This window comes from Canis lupus, chromosome 26 (genome assembly GCF_003254725.2).
Source record: "Canis lupus dingo isolate Sandy chromosome 26, ASM325472v2, whole genome shotgun sequence".
NCBI classification, from domain to species: domain Eukaryota; kingdom Metazoa; phylum Chordata; class Mammalia; order Carnivora; family Canidae; genus Canis; species Canis lupus.
In genome coordinates, this window is record NC_064268.1 from 5725549 (window position 1) to 5744769 (window position 19221).

The 19221-nt window shown below is 54.9% G+C and overlaps 1 protein-coding gene across 41 annotated transcripts in view; it reads left to right on the plus strand.

Moving 5' to 3' along the window:
• Positions 1 to 19221, plus strand: part of NCOR2 (nuclear receptor corepressor 2) — a 210645-nt gene that overhangs the window by 117925 nt on the left and 73499 nt on the right. For all 41 annotated transcript variants that reach the window (XM_049101966.1, XM_049101977.1, XM_049101982.1 and 38 more), the window contains 3 exons: positions 2272 to 2450; positions 5791 to 5845; positions 8191 to 8289. In XM_049101966.1, coding sequence (XP_048957923.1) covers positions 2272 to 2450; positions 5791 to 5845; positions 8191 to 8289 — 333 coding nt within the window. The remainder of the gene's footprint in view (positions 1 to 2271; positions 2451 to 5790; positions 5846 to 8190; positions 8290 to 19221) is intronic.

Genomic DNA, 19221 nt, shown 5'->3' on the forward strand with positions numbered 1-19221 from the left:
CAACCAGAAGCCAGAGGTAGGGGTGCCTGAGAACTGTGCTTTCTAGGTCAGCCTCTCAGCACCCAGACTGGGGGCAGATGTGATAGTTCCCAGCACACCCCACTGGCGGCCTTCTGGTAGGACCCCGGCCCTGCCAGCACGAGCACACTCTCTTTGTTCTCTTGGACCCCCTGGGCATGCCTGGACAACCAGAGCTCAGCCTTGGTGACCCTGGCCATGGTCTTGGGGCCCAGAGATGATCAGTATGCAGAGGAGGCATTTGCCTAGGGAAGTGTTGGTGCCAGCCTGGCCCCTCCTGAGTCTTACAGGTCAAGATTCTAATGTGCCAGTCCCCCCACCTGCTTGTGCCCAACCCCACAGTAGACGTGAGAGAGCCTTGTGAAAGGAGGGAGCACGTCCTTCTTCCCCAGGGACTCTGATCCGGTAGTGCAGCAGCCCCTAGCAACCCAAGGTCATTTAAGTCAAAGTTAACTAAAGTGATAGAAAACTAAAACTTTGGTTCCGTGGCATACCAGGCACATGTTCCGTGCTCAGCACCCACGTGTAGTTCATGGCTGCCACACTGGACAGGGCAGGCAGTGAATACCTGCATTGCCGCAGCACTGCTCTAGGCTGCTGATTCTCACACTGGACAGACTGTTGAGTCCTAGGGAAGGGGTGCCCTGTTCAGTTTTCCAGGCCCTGCCCCTAGAGGTTCTGATGTAGCTAATCTGGAGTGGAGCCCAGGACTCTGCATTTTTTACCAAGTTACCCACATGATTCTGATGCAGGTGATTCAGACAGTCTGGCCATGAAAAGAGATCTTCTTTTTAAAACTTCACATGGTATGTCCCTTTTCTGAATGCCATTCGGTCCAGAGAAAGCAGAACTCAGCCCTTGGCCACAATCATACCTGCAGGTTGGCTCCAGCTCCTGTCACGCCGATGCTATGGCTGCATGCACATCCCACAGGGGTGTGGACACGAGTTCAGTTTGCCTTGGAAGCAAGAGGGGGGTGGGTGGCCCTCTCCCAGTGTTTCCTGCCTGATGGCCAAGGGTGAGTAGCATCTCAGCCGACCATGTCCTCTGTCCCCAGCCCCCATGCCAGAGGCCTACTTCCCTGGGTCCTGGCCACATGAGAATGTAGCCACTGGCCTCCTGAGAATGTTGAAGGGATGGCATTGGGGTGGGGTGGTGGGAAAAAGGGATTTAGAGCTGAGACTTCAACTGACTGGAGGTTCCCTGGGAGGGTAGGAAGGAGGGGGCGGGGCAGGAGGAGAGATGCAGTCACAGCGCACACCTCAGAAGACAGACCCCTGAGTGGGCACAGCAGGGGTTCCTGCCTGGAGACAGCTCTGCCTGTGACATACCTGTGCTGTGCCATTAGTGCTCATGCGGGGTGCCAAGGATGATGGGAGAGGTGTTGGTACCAGAGGGCTGTGCCAAGTACTGGGAGGCTCAGGCCTCCTGGGGCAGGGGTCCTCCTGGGGCAGGGGTCCTCCCGGAGCTGGTGCTCAAGGCTCTGTGTTCCTGCTAGGAATCCCAAATGCCAAAGGAGAGGTTGGCTGCGGGAGGGCAGGCAACGCAGATCCTTTGAACTAGCTGACCTTGGCCATGCTGGGCCTTTGTCTGCCTCCTCAGATGGGTAATTAATCGCCGGTAATGGGCTGGCTGCAGAGATTTGGGGAAATGAGCCCAGCTGAGTGGTGGCTCAGAGCCTCTTAATAGCCATCCCGATGCATTATGAGTGAACACCCGACTCCTACCATGCATGGGGCCGGGCAGGCTAGATCCCAAGTGGGCATGCTTGAAGGAGCAAGTGCCAGGGCTGGGAGGGTGGCAGGGAGGAAATGGGTCCATGGTCTCACTGGCCCCTCTCTCTGCACTGCGTGCCCTCGGAGCCTGGATGGCCAGGCCTGTCTCCCCAGCTAGTTTCACCCAGCTGGGTGAACATCTTTCCTGTCATGTTTTATGGCACTTGCATTTCCAAAGGGAAGATGCATTGCCCCTCTCTCACTGCAGATAAGGCCTCTGCTGCTCCTTGCATTTAATTTATAGCCCCATCCACCATAAACCTGTCTGGGGCTGCCTTTAAATTCTCCCTCCCCCTGGCATTTGGCTCTTACTATTTTCCAGTCATCCTTCCCTTTCTGTCTGGCTCGGCACTTTCCCACTCTTGCTGGGCAGGTCTGTACTCTCGCCTGGGGCCCCAGTGCCCGCCCCTGCCCCTTCCCCAGGCTGCCCTCTGGAGCCCTCTGACCCCGGCCCTCTGCCTTCTCCTCCTCCCTCCAGAACCTGGAGAAGCAGATGCGCCAGCTGGCTGTGATCCCACCGATGTTGTACGATGCTGACCAGCAGCGCATCAAGTTCATCAACATGAATGGGCTCATGGATGACCCCATGAAGGTGTATAAAGACCGCCAGGTCATGAACATGTGGAGCGAGCAGGAGAAGGAGACGTTCCGGGAGAAGTGAGTCCCCCGTTGCTGGGGTGTGGGCCCTACGGCCCTCTTGGCCCTCTCTTGTCCTGGGAAGCCCTTCCTGTCAAGGCAGGCGTGGATGGGATTCCTGGGGCTGCCGTGATGAATGACCACAAGCCAGGTGGCTTACAGCAACAGGAATTTTCCCTCACTGCTCCAGAGGTGTGGGCAGGGCTGGGTCCTTCTGGAGGCTCCAAGGGAGAATCTGCCTGGCACCTCTCCCCTGGCCCCTGTGGGCTCCCGGCAGCCGGCATCATTCCTTGGCTGCATCATTCCCTCCTGCCTCCATCCCATGGTCTTTCCTGTGTGTCTCTCTGTCCCCAGTTGTACTGGGTACAGGTCCCACTGTAATCCAGTGTCACTGCATTGTAACTAATCACATCCTCAGAGAACTTGTTTCCAAATAAGGTCACATTTAGAGGCTCTGGGTGGATGTAAAATTTGGGGCATGCTCTTCAACCTAGTACAAAGTGTGAGGGCAGCCTTATATGAAATGGGGCCATGTATATCAGAAGAACGAGGCTGGAGGATCTTGGAGGCTGGGCCAGAGGGCAGAGATTTGTGGCTGGCTGATGGCTCTTTGGTTTCCATTTTACTCTGAGAGTGATTGTTGAGCATGTCCTCTGTCCCAGACACAGTGCACATGTGTTTTGGGTTTTGTGAGTTTGTCCCTCTATCCCTCATAATAGCATTGCTAGGCCATTCCAATTGCACAGGTGAGGAAACAGAGACTCAGAGAGGTTAAGACACTAAATGAAGGCCACACAGCCTATAAACGTTGAGGCAGGCTTTAGGCTCCCTCATCATCAGGGCAAGGGCTCAGCAGCAGGGGAGAGGCTTGTTGGGGAGGGAGATGGAGCCATGGGGCAGGGGAGATTGGGAAAGCAGAGGCAAGAGTTGAGTGCTAAGAGGTGAGGCTCAGAGCTTCTAAAAGGAAAGAGCCACAAGACTGGAGTGTTTTGGGGAGATGAGTGAGGAGTTGCTGGATGGATAAAACCCTGTCTTCTCAACCAGACTCAGAAGTTGTATCCAGGGGCCCACACAGGTGCCAGGCGCAGGCCCCGGAGAGGTGGGAGGGCGGGAAGCGAGGCTTGGGCAGAGGCCTCAGAGCTTGGGCAGAGGCGGCAGAGTTTGGCCAGCAGGGTACATTGGAAACAGACTCTGCCTGCTTAGCGGCTGGACCTCCACCTCTGCTTCCCGAGAAGGCCTCATGGCCAGGGGACGAAACTCCTATTCTCCAGCTACCGCTGTGGGCCAGGCCAGGGTCGGGGCCCCAAAGTGCCTGCTGGGCCTCAGGGACGAGGATGATTCTGGGTAATGGGCAACACGGATGGTGGGGGGGGTGGTGTTCTAGCTGCACAGACGCCGGGACACAAAAGTGTAGGAGCAGTTGATGAGGGTCTGGGCAGGAGAATTGTGTTTTTCAGAAAAGCTTATGAGTCTGGAAATTCTAAAACATCTGTAAGAAAAAGAGGGGTAGTATAACAAGGCCTCAAGTGCCTGCCACAGACTGAGCAGTTTTCAGGGAATAGCACTTTGGGGAGTGGGTCCCAGGGGCGTTTGGGGTTGACTCCTTGGAGACAGAAAACCTAGTTGCTTGGGGGCTCATTTCTTGGTCCTCATGATCCCCAGTGCGATCGTTCTGGTGCATAGTCAAGTCCCCAGGGTAAGCGACGGTATAGTGCTAAGAATTACTGTGGTGTTAGGGATCTAAATACTCCATGATATGTTTGACATTTTTATTTATTTATACTTTCTTTTAAAAAAAAATAAGGGTGCTTCTGGTGTGTTTTCTGTGTTCCAGCTTTTCTGAAGAGTTCATGTTTGCTCTTCTCACCTAATGAGTTCATTGTTATTTCAGAAGAACAGAGCAGCCAGGGAGGGGCTCGCTGGGCTCCTATCCGCTGAGCCTCAGCTTCGTGCCATGCATCTTTCCCGGAGAGTGTTCCTGGTCAAGACCTCATTTTCCAAAGAATCGATGGCACTCAGGCCTCTGGAAATCATGTGCCAGTGGCATAGAGCCCCACCATTTAGTGGCTTAGTCCCCTCCAGTAGCCACTCTCCTCTTGGAACCTCAGTTTCCATGTCTGTAAGATGGGTATAGCAACAGTGCCTCCCTTGTTTAGCTGCCGAGAGGTGCCCAGTGGGTAGGAAGTTCTTAGGAAGTTTTGGCAGAGGATCCAGGGCTAGGATGGAGGGCACTGGAAGAGGTGAGCTAGATAAGGTTTCCAGATTTGAAATCTGGTCTCCTGGGACCCCATCTCTCCTTGGGGAAACCTTGAGGAACGGATCTAGAGGGGAAGGAAATGTCACTGGGGCAGGGAGAGGAAGGGGACTGTCTGGAAAAGAAGGGCGTTCGGCTGGCTCCAGCTTTGCAAGCTGCCTGAGGCAGGATCCCAGGCGGGGAAGCCTGCCACTCGACTCTAAGCTTCCTCCTGGAAGAAAGAAGAGGCCATTCCGGATTCTCTGGTGTCTGCTTGGGGAGCAGGGGAGGGGCCTGTTGGCCTCCTGCCCAGCCATCTGGAGGGCCGGGCGGGAGAGCACCGGGCGCTGGCCCAGGCTCCCTCAAGGGGACTGGGGCCCCCGCCTCACCAGCAACTCCTTCCCTCCCCGGGGGAGGCTGTGGGGCGGTGGCGCGTCGTGGGGACCGACCGGCAGGCCAAGGCTGGGCCTGGGCCAAGGACTCCACCCAGCATCCCTAGGGCCTCAGCGGCCGTGACCCACATCTCCGCCCCCACTGCCCGCCTGCTCCTGTGGCCCTGACATTTCAGCCTTGCCGAGCCTTTCCCAGTAATTCCGCAGGCTTCGCAGGAAGCCACTTGATGGGGTGCCAGCTCCCCGCACCCCCTCTGGTATAAGTCCTTTCTTGCCACCTCCTCGCGGGCACCCGGAGCCTGTGCTCCCGCCTCGCCCAGGGAGGCCTGCAGCTCGCCGCCTGACTTGTGGTCTGGCTGTGGGGGCCCGCGTGGGCCGGGTGAGGCCCGGCTTCCCAGACCCGGCCGGAGATAGAAACAAAGGCAGATTTTAAAAGGGGGGGAACCCCACCAAAGAGCTGCATGCAATGTCCTCATTTTTCCTGGAAGCTGCCTCCAGCAGGACAAACAAATATATTTTCAAAGGCGCTAAAACCAGTGACTCACTCCAAGGAACGCCCTCTCTTACCCTCGGCCCGCCCGCCCTTCCCACACCCCCCTGGGCTTAATTGCTCCGAGTGGGGCGGCGCCCGCCCAGCCGGGCCCGCAGGAGATGGCAGGCGCCCGGGTGCTCGGCGCCCGCCCAGCTGGGAAGCCCCCTGTGCCTGGGCCTCACGCCCGCCCTTCTCCTTCCGCAGGTTCATGCAGCACCCCAAGAACTTCGGCCTGATCGCATCGTTCCTGGAGAGGAAGGTGAGTGGCCACCCCAAGCGCAGCCGGCAGCCCAGCTGCCCCGCCCGCCCCGCCACCTCTCTGGGGTCCACTCTGATAGGCGACCGTTGGCCCTGGGGCAGAGGACCCTCCCTTCCTGCCCACAGAGCTTGCCCCTGTTCTGTCTGTCCTTCCCTGCTTCCCCCCCTCTGTCCTCCTGCTCCTTCCTTGGAGAAGCAGCCGTGGGCCCCGCCCCTGCCGTCCAAGGGGGTGGAGCACCAGTGAGGAAACCCCAGGAGAGCTGAATGCACCGGCTTCCATCCAGCTAGCTCCTCAGACGTGGCACCAGCGTCCTTGCACGTTGGGCATGGGTTCTGGAAGCCATGCTGTGCCCGGCGTCCCCGTTAGGGTTTTATAGGCAAGAGTGGCATTCTTTCAGGGGGCTGCTCCCTCTGATGGTCATGGTATGCTTTCTGACACCGATGCCAGCCAGGCCTGTGGTCTGTAAGTTCTCATCCTATTTGGATAGACCTTTGTATAGAACTGCCACCTGAACCTTGCCTTGCCCCCAAACCCAGAGCAAACCAGTGCCCCCTCTCGCTCTGGCTCCTACCTGGCAGGTGGACAGAGTGTCCTAACAGAATGGCAGAGACCTCCTTTGCACTCTTCACTCTTTGTTGGGTGGGGCAGTGCTGGGAGTGGGGGGAAGCTGGGTTGGATCTGGATGAGACCCTGTGTGTTGGCCTTGGCCCTGGGAACCCTGGTGTTGTTGGGCAGAGCAGGAAGGGCTCCAGCCAAGGTTTCCTTCTGAGCTGCAGTCCTGGGTGTTTTAGGCCACACTCCTTTGAATCAGGTTTGTCAGAGAGGAGGGTCATCTGCCCACCCCCAGCTTTGCTAATACCCGCCTGCTGGAGGCCTCATGCTTTTTAGTTGAGAGAGGGCCGTCTGAGCAGGAGCCAGGCGGTTATTTTAAAGTTGAACAGTTGTCCCCGACATCTGTCCTTAATGAGCTGATAACCATAGAAGGAGGGAGATGGGGCAGTGTGGGGAAACGGAATCTCTCCATGCCTGAAAAACCGGCATGGGAAAGCAAGCCCCATAAATAGCCTTTCCTCTGAATTCATGATGGCTTCATGCTGCGGGTGTGGACAGTCCAGGAGGCTCTAGGTCAGGGCTCCCCAGGGATGGACGCAAGGCTTTCAGAAGTTGGTCCTTGAGCAGCATTGCTTGGGAATGGGAGAATCAGAGTCTCTACCCTGGAGAGTAAACTTTTTGGTGTACTTTGGCTAAGAGGCAGCTCAGGATAGGACTTAAATAGAGCTTCCAGAAGGATCTAAAGCAGGGATTGCCAATGGTGCCCCATGCCCTTGGGGAGAGGCGTGTTCTGAGTGAGGCCAGCAGCAGGGTGGGAACTTGCCCACCTGCAGGGACAGCTGCTGCGTAGGGTCAAAGTCAGCCTGTTGTCCTCCAACATGGAAGGCGCTCCCCTGAATTGTTCAAGGGGAAGTCGGACACCCACATTACCCAATTTGCAAATACTGGTGTCTGATAACATAATGATTTTCTCAACTGCTGTGTGGGCTGCATTGGGGGGCCAGGTTTACCTGGGAAGTAGCCTCTGTTCATGTACATTCTAGGAGGTGTCAAAGGCCGTGGGGTTTGAGGCCCTGCCTGCCTCTGCCCCCAGCAGCCTTGACAGGATGACCCTCAGAGGTAAGCTGTCATCTGGAGCTGGTTCAGGGTCGCAGATGGCAGGCACCACCATGTTGAGTCTCATTGCTTTGAGGACACCCTGTCATTGGTCCTGTTTGGGCAAGAAGGTGGTGGGGTTCAGGGAGGGCCAGTCACAAACTCAGCAAGTGGCACCAGGGTTCAGACCCAGATGGGTGTGGAAAAGACCAAGGCAGAGAAAATTATAAACATTCCGAGAGACAAAGAGTTGCTTGGGGACATTATAGTCTGGCTGGATCACAAAGCTTGGAAGAGGTTACTCAGGGCCCCAGACGTTTGGGAAGAAGAAGCTGGACTGAGAGAAAGGAGACCCAGGCCCAAGTTGGGGCAGACCTTTGAGTTTGCCCGACTGGGAGCTTGGAGGGGCTGGAGAGGGGGCAGGTGACCCCTTGGCTATTTCAGTTATGGATAGCAGCAAGAGCAGTAGGACCAGGTAGCACTTCTGTAACATGTCCCGAGTGCTCCGTCTTCATGACCGCTCTGGCAAGTATGTGCTCTGAGCATCCCTGTTACATAGGCGAGAAGGCGCAGTGACCTGCCCAAGGTCACCCTGTTCTGGGTGGAGGAGGCAGGATTTGAACCCAGATCTCCAGCTCCTGGCCACCTGCTCTGACCACCCACACTGTACACAGCATCATTTTCTTTCTGTCCCACAGACTGTGGCTGAGTGTGTCCTCTATTACTACCTGACCAAGAAGAATGAGAACTATAAGAGCCTGGTGAGGAGGAGCTACCGGCGCCGCGGCAAGAGCCAGGTGAGAGGCAGGGCAGAGTGGTTAGCTGTGGGACCAGTTCCCAGCATGCTCCTATGCGGCCATTTGCAAGATGGGTGGTGACCATCTGCACATGTTGCTCTGTAGCAGGCTCCCTCAGTTTGGGCCTCCTCACTGATGGCCAGGAAACCCTCTCTGGGGGTGTTTGGCCTACCCAGGCAGCCCAGAAGAGTATTAGGAAAAAGACCACTTCCATTCTCAGCCTGGAAAATTCTAGAACTCCTGGCTTGGTGAATCATGATCTCTGTGGTGAACGGGTCATATCCCCAGAGTGAGGACTGGGTTCTCTGCATGACTGGCTCACAAATTTAACATTTGAAAAATGTTTATAGTTTTTTTAGCGTGTTTTTATGCATATTTGAAAGCAAAAAATAGCCAGTACATCAACTTGAAACCTTTCAGACATCACTGTTTAGGATGAGACTTATGTTAGAGAGGGCTTGGCAAGCTATGGCTTGTAGGCCAAGTCCCGTCTACCCCTTCTTCTGTGAATAAAGTTTTATTGATACACAGTCATGTCCATTCATTTGCATATTGCCGTGGCAGCTTTTCTATTACAGCAGCAGAGTGGAGTAGTTACGATAGAAACTATAAAACCTAAGGTATGTACTGACTGATCCTTTCCAGAAAATGCTGACCTCTGAGTTAGAAAGCAAGGAGTTGGTTTTAAATAACATTTGGCAAATAATGGTAAAGATGGTGGGGGTCTGTAGCACACAGGTGAAAGGAGGTGCCTGGGTAATCAGTGCTTGGGAGACAGGGAGAGGGGATGGATTCACTTCACTTCCAGGCCATTGAGCATTGGCTCAGGGCAGGTGCTAGGAGTACAGGACTCAGGGAAGAGGTGGGGTTCCACCGTTGGAGGACAGACTTGGGCTGGGCATGCAGATGGCTTTGGGGTGCTGCCATTTGAAGCTGCTTGGAACTGGTGGAGGCGTGTCCTTCCTGGGCCCTTTGGCCTGGGGTACCCAGGGAAGTGTGATGAAGGCCAGGAGTAGCAGAAGCTGGGAGGAGAATGTCCTGGGGTTTTCTCCCTAATGTTGGCGTCTTCTCTTCCTCACACTGGTCAGGGCAAGGTCCTGAGGTATCATGCGTAGCCATCCTTGCTGGGGTCCTGGTACCCACTGTGAAACAGCCACTTTGTGATTGGGTCCCACACATGGGTTCTTAACTGGCATCTTTCTCCTGTGCTTTGGGGAATTGTGCTTCTGCAGTGTGGACCCACCTCCTTGTTGGCTAAGCCACATGTAATTAAGAGAGCAAATTTGTTGACGGGGGAATAAGTAACCCCTCTCTGCACTCATGGGTAAATAATCAGGACTGAGTATCGGTTCTCACGGGCTGGGTCATTGAAGCGTGAGTGTGTTTAGTTAGTTGATGGATAGGTTTTTCCTTGAGTGTTGTGTGACCACAGTTGGCCAGCCTGCTGGCCCATCTAACAGGTGTGTAAAAGCGAGTCTTCCTGGCTTGGAGCTATTTAATTCCAAAGAGCTAGCTGTGGTGTTTTAGAAATTAAAGCACAGTCAGGGATTTTCTAGGCTGAGAAGCACAAATGCAAATAAATTCCAGGCAGGGAGCATAAATATGCTGAGGCATGAGAGGCAATAGGGAGTGGTGGGGTCTGTGGCAAAATAGAGGGGGAGCTAAAGGCCTTTAGCAGCGTTATTTAAAAATCATCATCAGAGATTTGCTGAGCACCTACTATGTGCCAGTTCTCCTACTAGTCTTCCCAGCCCTTGTGCCTTCACCCTACTGCTTTTGTGGGGTCACTGTGGCTGGGCTCATGAGGCCCTTCCTGGTGGCTGGGCTGAGGGATCTGGAGGAGAAGGGGTTCTGACTCAGATGGGGAGAACCATGGAGGGAGATGAGGACTAATGTGTGTTGAAGTCATTTAGGGAGGGGGGAACCCCGGACAAGTCCCAGGATGCGTGTGGGTGTCCGTGTCCTGCATCTTTGGTTCTGGCTGCCATGCCTTTCATTCTGTGGTGTTAATTCTGTTTATGGGATGTTTGTATGCTAGGAATAGGGATCTCCTTTGGTTATATTGGCGGTCTGCCTGAGAGTCTCCATAGAGTATAGAGACCCTCAAAAATGAGTTTAAGGAGCAGCCTCTTGTTGGACCAGAACAGAGGTGAGGGTGTCCTGGTCAGAGGGAAGAGCAGGTGCAAAGGCACTGGGGCATGAGAGAGCACAGTGCCCTCAGAGTATTTGGACCAGGGGTCTTAACACCTTCCAGGCTCTTAAATAAATGAACAATTGGAGAAAAATGATGGGACCCTGGTTTTTACTCATATTTGATGAGTGACTAGTAGTGTTTCTGTACTCTATGGAAAATAGAAGCACAAATGTGATGGTATGTGGCAGCTCAGACTTGATCTCAGCTTCTGTGAGAGGCCACAGTGGTGAGGCCTGTAGCCGGCATAGAGAACTTGTGCCCCATGTCTGCCCCAGCTGATGTTTGGCCAAGTGGCCTCGTGCTGCCAGTGCTGATTTTTGATGATGAGCTGGAGATCAGAGTTTATGTGAAATTGTCTGAGTTTTCAATCTTTGGTTGCATGAAAAACAACAAGACGTTGACGGTAGAGACCAAATAACCTGTTTGCTCTTTTTTTTTTTTAATTAAGTTCTTAATTTTAAGACCAGTTTAATTTAAACCTGTTAATTCCAGGTGTGCAACATAGCGATTCTACACTTCTTACGTTACTCAGTGCTCATTGTGATAAGTATACTCTTGATCATATTTGCTCTCCATCTGTCCTCAGCCCCCAGTATTGAGAGTAGGGCTTAGGTGGGGGCAGTAAAGAGGGAATTGTTTGACTTGGGGCAGAGGCCAGACCAGGCAAGGCCAGGGCGCCGGGGAGCCCTAGAATGTTTTATAGCAGAGGAGAAACATCTGTTCCCTCTCTTTGTCTGCATTGCCTTGGATTAGCCATAGTGTCTGCACTGCTTCTCTGGTGAGGTTTTGCCCTCTGCCCAAGCCAGAGCCTCAGGATGGAGAAAGGATGCCTCTGTGCTCTGCCTCTCGAAAAAAGACAGGAAGAAGCTGGCAGAAGGTCCCTGTCTCCCGGCTCACCCCTCCCTCTCATCAGCCAGGGATACTGGTGTGCCTCTGAGACCCAGGCCCTGCCTGGGATGGAGATACATGGGCACATCCTGGATGGGCTGCTGTGCCCGTCAGGCTCACTGCCCTCACCACCACCCACTGGCCCTGTTCGTAAATATGGAGTAAGTGGATCAACGCAAGTGTTGACTTTGGGGCTGTAAGTCTTTTCTCTGCCCCGTGACAGTGAAATAAATGGCACACCCAGGTCCCTCGGCCCCTCTCATGAATCTGAGATGCAATTCCTGCTGGAGTCCAAGCTTCCTTATTTCTCCTTGGTTTTACAAAACTTGTGATCCTGCTGGTAAACCTCCCATTTAGGAGAGTAGGGATTCCCACAGCCTGGCCTGGAGTGGGCAGGGGTGTGTCCATGTGGGTGCCTCTGGTTGCATGGACAGACGGGCGCAGGAGGTGGTGGTCTCCCACGGGCTGAGAACAGGAGACTGGGAGCAGACAGGAGGAGAGGCTGCGGAGACCCACTGCATGCCCAACCAGCGGGTGAGAAGGGTGTGGGGACTGCGGAACGGCTGCGCCCAGATGACCTCTCTGCTGCCTCATCCTTGTGTCTGACCAGCACGCACCCCACCCCTGGCAGCTCTGGGCCTTGGCAGTCTTAGGCCCCAGCGCACAAGTCCCACCCTGTGTCCCCTTCCCTTTGCCCATTTCCCTGTCCCGACTCTCCTATCTGTGTGGGCTTCTGAGTAAAGAGCCTAGCCTTTTATTTCCACCCCGGAGACGGCCCCCTCACCTCCCTGAGCAGCCACAGGAAGACAGACATTGGGTGGCCTCGGGGGCAGAGCCTCCGCTGCCAGGAGGTAGCTGCTCCCTTCCCCCTGCTCCTCCTCAGGTAGATGGGGGCTGAGCCATCGGTCATGTATTTATTTCTTGAGGGGAGCAAGTCAGGCTTCCTGGGTCCCTTTAGTTTTAGAGGAGGACTTAGTTGTCTCAGCCAGTATTTGCCTTGTTGGGGAGTTGCTAGGAGGCCAGCGAGACAGGGGAGCCCTGTCAGAATTGCCAGGCACTGGCCTTGCAGTGTGATGGGACAGCGACACTGCTGGCCACTCACGGCACCAGGATCAGTGTGAGGGGTGGATACCATCATCCCTGCTTTATGGGTGAGCAGGTAGAAGGTGCAGGGAGGTGAGGAACCTGCTCTTAGTGTCATAGTCAGGATGCTAACCCAGCACAGACTGCCATGGGAGCCCAAGGGCAGGGGGGACCCTGGTGGTCCCATTTGCCATGTTTTGGCCGTGGAAGCTGCCCCTCATTGACCTTGTCGGCCTGTAGGTTCCTTGGTCTGTTGTAGGCTCTGCTGCATCAGGGAGCAGATGGGTCTTGCTGTGGGTGGGAGTGCTCCCCGGAGCCCCCATCTACATCATGGCACCAGGCCTGTCTGGGTCTCCATCTCTGCTCCCTAGGAAGCTGTTATTGGCCTCATGTGCACCTGACTTCTGGGGGGCCAGTGGCTGGAAATACTGTCTCTCAGTTCTCCTGTGCTCCCTGGACCGTGAGCGTCTCTGGGAGACACAGAGTGCTGTCTCTCTCTCTCAGGCTCTCTTGCAGTCCCTCTTAGCACCCCCAGCTGCGTGCCTGTCCTTTCCTCCCCCTGGTGGCAGTAGCTGTGGAGGCTGTGGCATCTGTCTGTGGTTCCTGTGGCTTGGGCCCACACTGTGGCTAAGGATGGCCGTGAGGGGCCACTCAGCTTCTCAGCCCGACAAGTGCTCCTTGATGGGCCCTCCCTGCCAGGTGTCAGATGCACAGTACCGTGTGTTCATCTAAGGGCATTTATTGAGTGCCTACCACCATGTCAGGACTAGAAGTTTTACCCTCAGAGCCACACCAAACCATGATCTTTCAGGAAGCTAGAGTGAAGGCATCAGTCCAGCATGGCTGTCTTGATGCCTCACAGACTATCCCAATGAAGAGCTGTGAGATGGGTGCCAGGTGGCTTGATGGCTTCTTTAGGCTGGGTGGTCCCACCTGCCACCTTGTAGAAGGTGCATCTTCTGCATTGGCTGGCTCTTAGCCCAGGCCCAGAAATGAGGGTGCTCCTGATGTCTTTGCCAGTGCCCTTCTTCTCACTATTCCTGTTTTAGTGGGATCGAGGTGGGTTCCAGGCTCAAATCCCCACATCTGGGTAGGAGAGGAACCCACAGGGCCAATGGGAGGAAGCTATTTCCCCCAGAATGGAGGGGATACTACCGCCTGCTCTGGACTGGCTGCAGTCTGTGTCCCCAGGCTGTCCCCTCCTGGGGTCCCAGGATGAGTCACAAACCTGAGACAGAGCTGGCATCCAGCTGAGGGTCTCCCAACTGTCACCAGGAGGTGACTGCTGGGCTATGCTCTTCCTTGGGACTCGAGAGCCTACCTCTCTAACCTCTAGCCTCATCCAGTGCTGGCTGCTGGTCGGGGACCACTCAGAACCTCAGCCTGTGGGATATTTACTGAGAAGGGCCCCCGAGGAAGGGAGAGGGAGGGAGCAGGGGGGTAGAAGAGGAAATTGAGGCAAGGCACAGGATCACTGGCCACATAGACCAACCACAGTTGAAGGATGGGGAGGAGAAGATGACTGTGAAGGTAGCATGAGCTGAAATGGCCCTTCTTTTTTTTAAATTTTTAAAAGATTTTATTTATTTATTCATAGAGATGCAGAGAGAGAGAGAGAGAGAGGCAGAGACACAGGCAGAGGGAGAAGCAGGCTCCATGCAGGGAGCCCGATGTGGGACTCCATCCCGGGTCTCCAGGATCACGCCCTGGGCTGCAGGCAGTGCTAAATCGCTGAGCCACCAGGGCTGCCCTGAAATGGCCCTTCTGAGGTGTCCTGAGGTGGGCAGGCAGGGCCAGGTCTCGGTCCACAGGCCGTGCACAGCTGAGGGCATTTGCCGCAGTGGGGGCAGGCAGCAGGCATCTTGTAGAAGGGGACCCGGCCCGACCATCCAGGGGACAAACCCTGTGCATTTTCATCTATGCAAATGATACTTCCCAGGGTCATGACTTCCTTGAATGCTTAATCACAGCGTTGTGTAGCAAGACATCATTGCATCTGCTCAGATGACACCTTGTCTGGTCACACCCTCATCACACACCCTGCACCAAGCCATTTGTTCATCATGTTGGTCACCTTTTGAAAGCTTGAATGGTTACAAAAGCAGAATGTAAAACTCCTTGATGAAAAGCATCACCCATTGGATGTCTCTGTGCTCAGACCCTCAGACAGCTGCGTTTTCCTGAGAGGGATGAGGCCCACCCTGGCATCCACTGCATGGGTGCTTGACTCTGGAGGCAAGGCCTGTGCACTGGCCATTGGGGCACCAGAATCACCCTTGTGTTCATCAGAGGGAGCCGTCCACCTTCTGGAAACTTACCCATATTCTGACAGAGAAAGATGCAGGCCAAGCCGTAGACTTTTAGAACGCTTCATGCCCACCCCCTGGACCCTGCACACCTGACCTTTGGCAAGTGGGAGCTGAGCCCTCAGGTACTTGACCCTGGCCCATGAGACCCAACCATGAGTGGCAGGTGAGCTTGTGGGCTGGGCCCAAGCCAGAGCATCCTCTCCATGAGGTGAATTACTGACTGAGGCTGTGACAGTTTATAGTTTATGATTCATGGACAGAGGGGCCCCATTATCCCAGCTAATTGCAGAACCAGAGCCCAGGAATGCTGTGGTCAGTAGTCAGCCTAACTATGGAGATCATCAGGTACTGAGAGTGTGAGGCAGATTTGGGCCAGGCAGCAGGGCCCATCCTGCTGTGGCTGTGACCAAGGGGCTCTCGTGGCCATCCAGGCGATGGCAGGGGCTATGCCACGGAGGATGTGTGTTCCTGGCACCCCCAGGCAGCTGAGCCCAGCCTTCTAGCCTGTCCCTGGGGCATCCATGGGGGACATGCAGGGGGCCCCACTTCCCTCCTGCCCTTTGGCCTGTGCATCCTTACGTTCCATGGCTCTGCTCTGTGGCCCAGTCCTCCCACCTCTGACCAGATGCTTACCCCAGGCTTCTATGTTTTCTAGGTTGATCTCCCTCTCTCACCCTCTTTCTTCCCTCTGTGTTCTGTCTCCCAGACTCCTTCCCCACGTGTGAGTCTCTATATCTCTGTTCCCTCTGTGCCTGCATCCCTATCTGTCCCCCCTCCTCTCCCCAATCATTGTCCCCGCCCCTCTGAGCCTCCTCTCCCAGCTCCTTGCCAAAGAGACAGGTGACCTTGTTTCGGTTGCTGTGGCACTCCCGAGGCTCCTGTGCCTGTGGCAGCTCTCACAGGGGACAGTATGACCTGGAAGGCTGCTCCAGGGCAGACCCAGCCAAGCACGGTCCACATAGGGAGGGGGCAGCTGCTGTGCAGTTGGAGCTGGTTCCCAGAGCCAGGCTGCTTCCCCCTCTCCCCCCCGCAACCAATGAGATCACCGGAGGGCTTTCCCTGGTGCAGTCTGGCAGGGATGTGTGGCAGGCCAGATATGGCCATACTGACTCTGGGCTGGGCTGTCCCTCCTGGCCCACTGGCTAAGTGTGAGTGTACTTGTCCCAGGCTGCTACCCGGAGCCCAGATGGGCCTCCAGCCTGGGGGTCTGTCTGACTTTCCTGGGCGGCCCAGGCCTGTCAGAGGCGGTGCTTCTGTACTTCTGGGAGCAAGTGGGGCCAGGCCAGACTGCCCAGTTCTAGGGCTCCAGTGAGCAGATGTCTCTGATTCCTGCCCAGAAAGGGGAGACCTGTGGGAGGCTCCTCCGGGTGCACAGCCCCCCACATGCATTCCAGGGACCACTGTCCTCAGGAGGGTAGGTGGGCTCCCAGGAGGCAGGAGAGGCCATACCCTAGGGAGCAAGCAAACTGGGCTGCTGTTTTGGGAGAAGACAAACATGGCCTTCTCATGGGCCGTGACATGGTGCAGGGGACACCTGGCTGTCTGCCGGCCTTGTCCAGGGCAGACCACATCAAAAGCGTCGAAAGACATGGAAAATGTGAGCCCAGCCCAGAAAATGTGAGCGTGGATCATTTGGACCGCAGGGGGTTGATAGATGAGGGGCTGATGGGCCCCACATCCGGGCCTCTCAAGCTGGGCTGCCAAGAGTCAGGAAATAGTTCCCAGAAGAGCAGCATCTGTGTGGGTCTATGCCAATGCAGGCCACAGCAGGACAGGCTCCCTTGGCCTTGACAGCTTGTGGATCATCCTGGGTGGATGGTGGCCATGTTGGAGACCTTGTGTCATGCCTTCACACTGTCCCCATTCTAGGTGATTCCACAGTGAACCAGACAGATGAGGTCCCCAGAGCTGATACATCCATGTGGGAGATGGGCAGTGCATAAGTAAATTAGCATGATTCTTTGAGGTGGTGGTAAGGGCTACAGGATGTCAGTAGATAGCTGATGTGAGGGAGGGCAGCTTTTAGGGAGCTGACCTCGAAGGCTCCTCTGAGGAGGTGTCATTTGGGCTTAAACTTGAGCGATAAGAAGGAACCAGCCAGGCAGAGCTGGAGGGAGAATTCCAGGCAGCGAGTGCAAAGGTCCTGAGGTAGGGATAAACATGGCATCTTCCAGGAAGCAGCGGGGAGCAGCCCCAAGGGAAGTGCGTAAAGTGAGCAGGTCTGGGCAGGGGCTGGATCACATGGCTTTGTGGTCTGGCAGACTGCTGATTTTATTCCCAGTGGCAGGACAGGATCTGATTGACAATTTAAAACAGAGCTTTGGCTGCCACAACTACACATCTCCCTGCAGGCAGAACAGACGTCACGTGTGTGTGTGTGTGTGTGTGTGTGTGTGTGTGTGTGTGTGTATAAATGCTACTCAAGTTTTGTCGGCATATCTGTTTGCAGGGGAGTGCTGGTAAGTGTTTAGCAAGCAGCCTTTTGAGGGCAAAGCCCCGATTTGTAGCACGTAACAGTTGCCTTGGTATCAATACTCCCACCGTGCCCCATCTAAGCTACTAAAGTGATGTCACCAAAGGTGGAACTGGGAGGGGACGCGCCTAGCGTGGTGCCCCATCCCACTTCTGCTATGTGGATGTCGCTGATGTAAATACCATGAAGAGCGTAGATAGCAGATACATGTAGTTAAATAATTGGGAAGTGATGCATTTTGAGTACTTACTGTCTTTGTTTTTAAGTTCTTTAAGTGTAAGGTTATGTACTTTTGTTTTTAATAATGGGTGTGTTTAACGGCTTGCCTGCGAAATCCCTGAAAGTTGAACTCTGCTCTCGTGAGCTGGTCTGAGCCAGCTCCAGCACACCGCTGTCTAGATTCTGGGGGCATCCCTGTCTGTGTTTCTCCGGGAGGGACAGACGGACTGGAGGAGGAGGGTAGGGGGCCGAGGTGGGGGCCAAGGTGGCAGCCTCCCCGACCAGAAGACCCCTTTGTGTCTTGCGTCTGATCTCTGACCCCAACCCCAGTTCTCCTGCCTGCCTTGGGCTCCTAGGCACTCTTGTCCCCAGTGCTGAGAGACAGGAGGTGTCATGAGGACAAAGGCCCTCTCAGGATTTGCTCCCTGGAGGCACATAGTCTCTGCTCAGTGATGTGTTTGTTCAGTGAGTGGATGAGATGGTGGTGCCTTGGGCGCTGCTGTGTAGGGGGTGTCAGAAAACTCTCATGACACGTTTCTGAGGACCTGTCATCTGAGGATTAAGTCTCATCAGCTCTTACTGGGATTTGTTGGCACCGTTTTTCACTGGACTCTCTCTTTCTGGAACTGATGCCCATGCCTCCCTCGATCGGCTACTGTGTTGCCCTACAACATGGGGCAGAAGATGTCATCCCCCGCCTACCCCTCCACCTCTGACAAAAGACTTCGGTGGCTGTCCACTGCCACCAGGGTGGCACCTATATGTCTGAGTGTGGGTGTTAAAGGTGGCCAGGTTCTGCAGCCATGTCCACTATATCGTATGTCATGTGGTAAGGTACTTGTTTTCATGTTGCCGTGCCTTTGCCCAGGCAGGTCCCCTCCCTGCAGCATTCCCCTCATCCTTGTCAACCAAAAGCCTCTGGGGACTCAGAGATCTCCTTCCCTGTCCCTGTGGATCCGGAGGAACTGTCACCATGTTAACTGCTGTGCCTCTCAAAAGTGTTATCAGCACTGAGCCTCCGTCAGCTGGGGCACTAGCTCTGGAAGGTTAGGGACTGCACTTTTTGTGGTGTGGTGTCCCCCTTGTGGGCTCAGAGCACACATGTGAAGGGAATGATCAAGTGGTAGCACAGTTTGGCTTGAAGGGGGGTAGGGGTAGGGCATGATCTCCTAGCCCAGGGTAGGAGAACACCTACCTGCCTATAGGATCTTGCAACCTTGGGTGAGCTCCTTGACTTCTCATGACCTTGTGTCCTCTTCTATAAAACTGCTTCTATAAAGAGGCAGTCTCAGGGTTGTTGGGAGGATTTTGTCATCTCACAGGTATAATGAGGGAAAGGAGGCTTCGTGAATCGATTATTGTTTTTATCCATGCTGTTTTCCAAGCAGCCCTGGTCTGGGGCTTCAGCACAGTACAGGCTCAGTTACGGTTGCTTGTCCTGCACTCAGTGCTCTGGAAGCAGGGGTCCCTCAGGGATTTGCACTGATGGCTCTGGCTAACCATACGTCTGGTCAGGTTTTCTGCAAAGCTGTGCAGTGGTTTGGGAGGGACATTCCCGACCGAGCACTGGGCATGAAGCCCATTGTGAGTCTGACCACTGATGTGTCTGGAAAGCAAAGGTAGACCCCTTATCATGAGTTCCAGAGTCATTTGAGATGGTGGAGTTTGGGCTCTGGTTCTTCTCCCAGGTCCACAGGTGTCACCTGCTGCCAGTGGCAAGGGCCCTGGGTGTATTTTGTGAAATAAGGATCTGTGAAAGCCTTGTT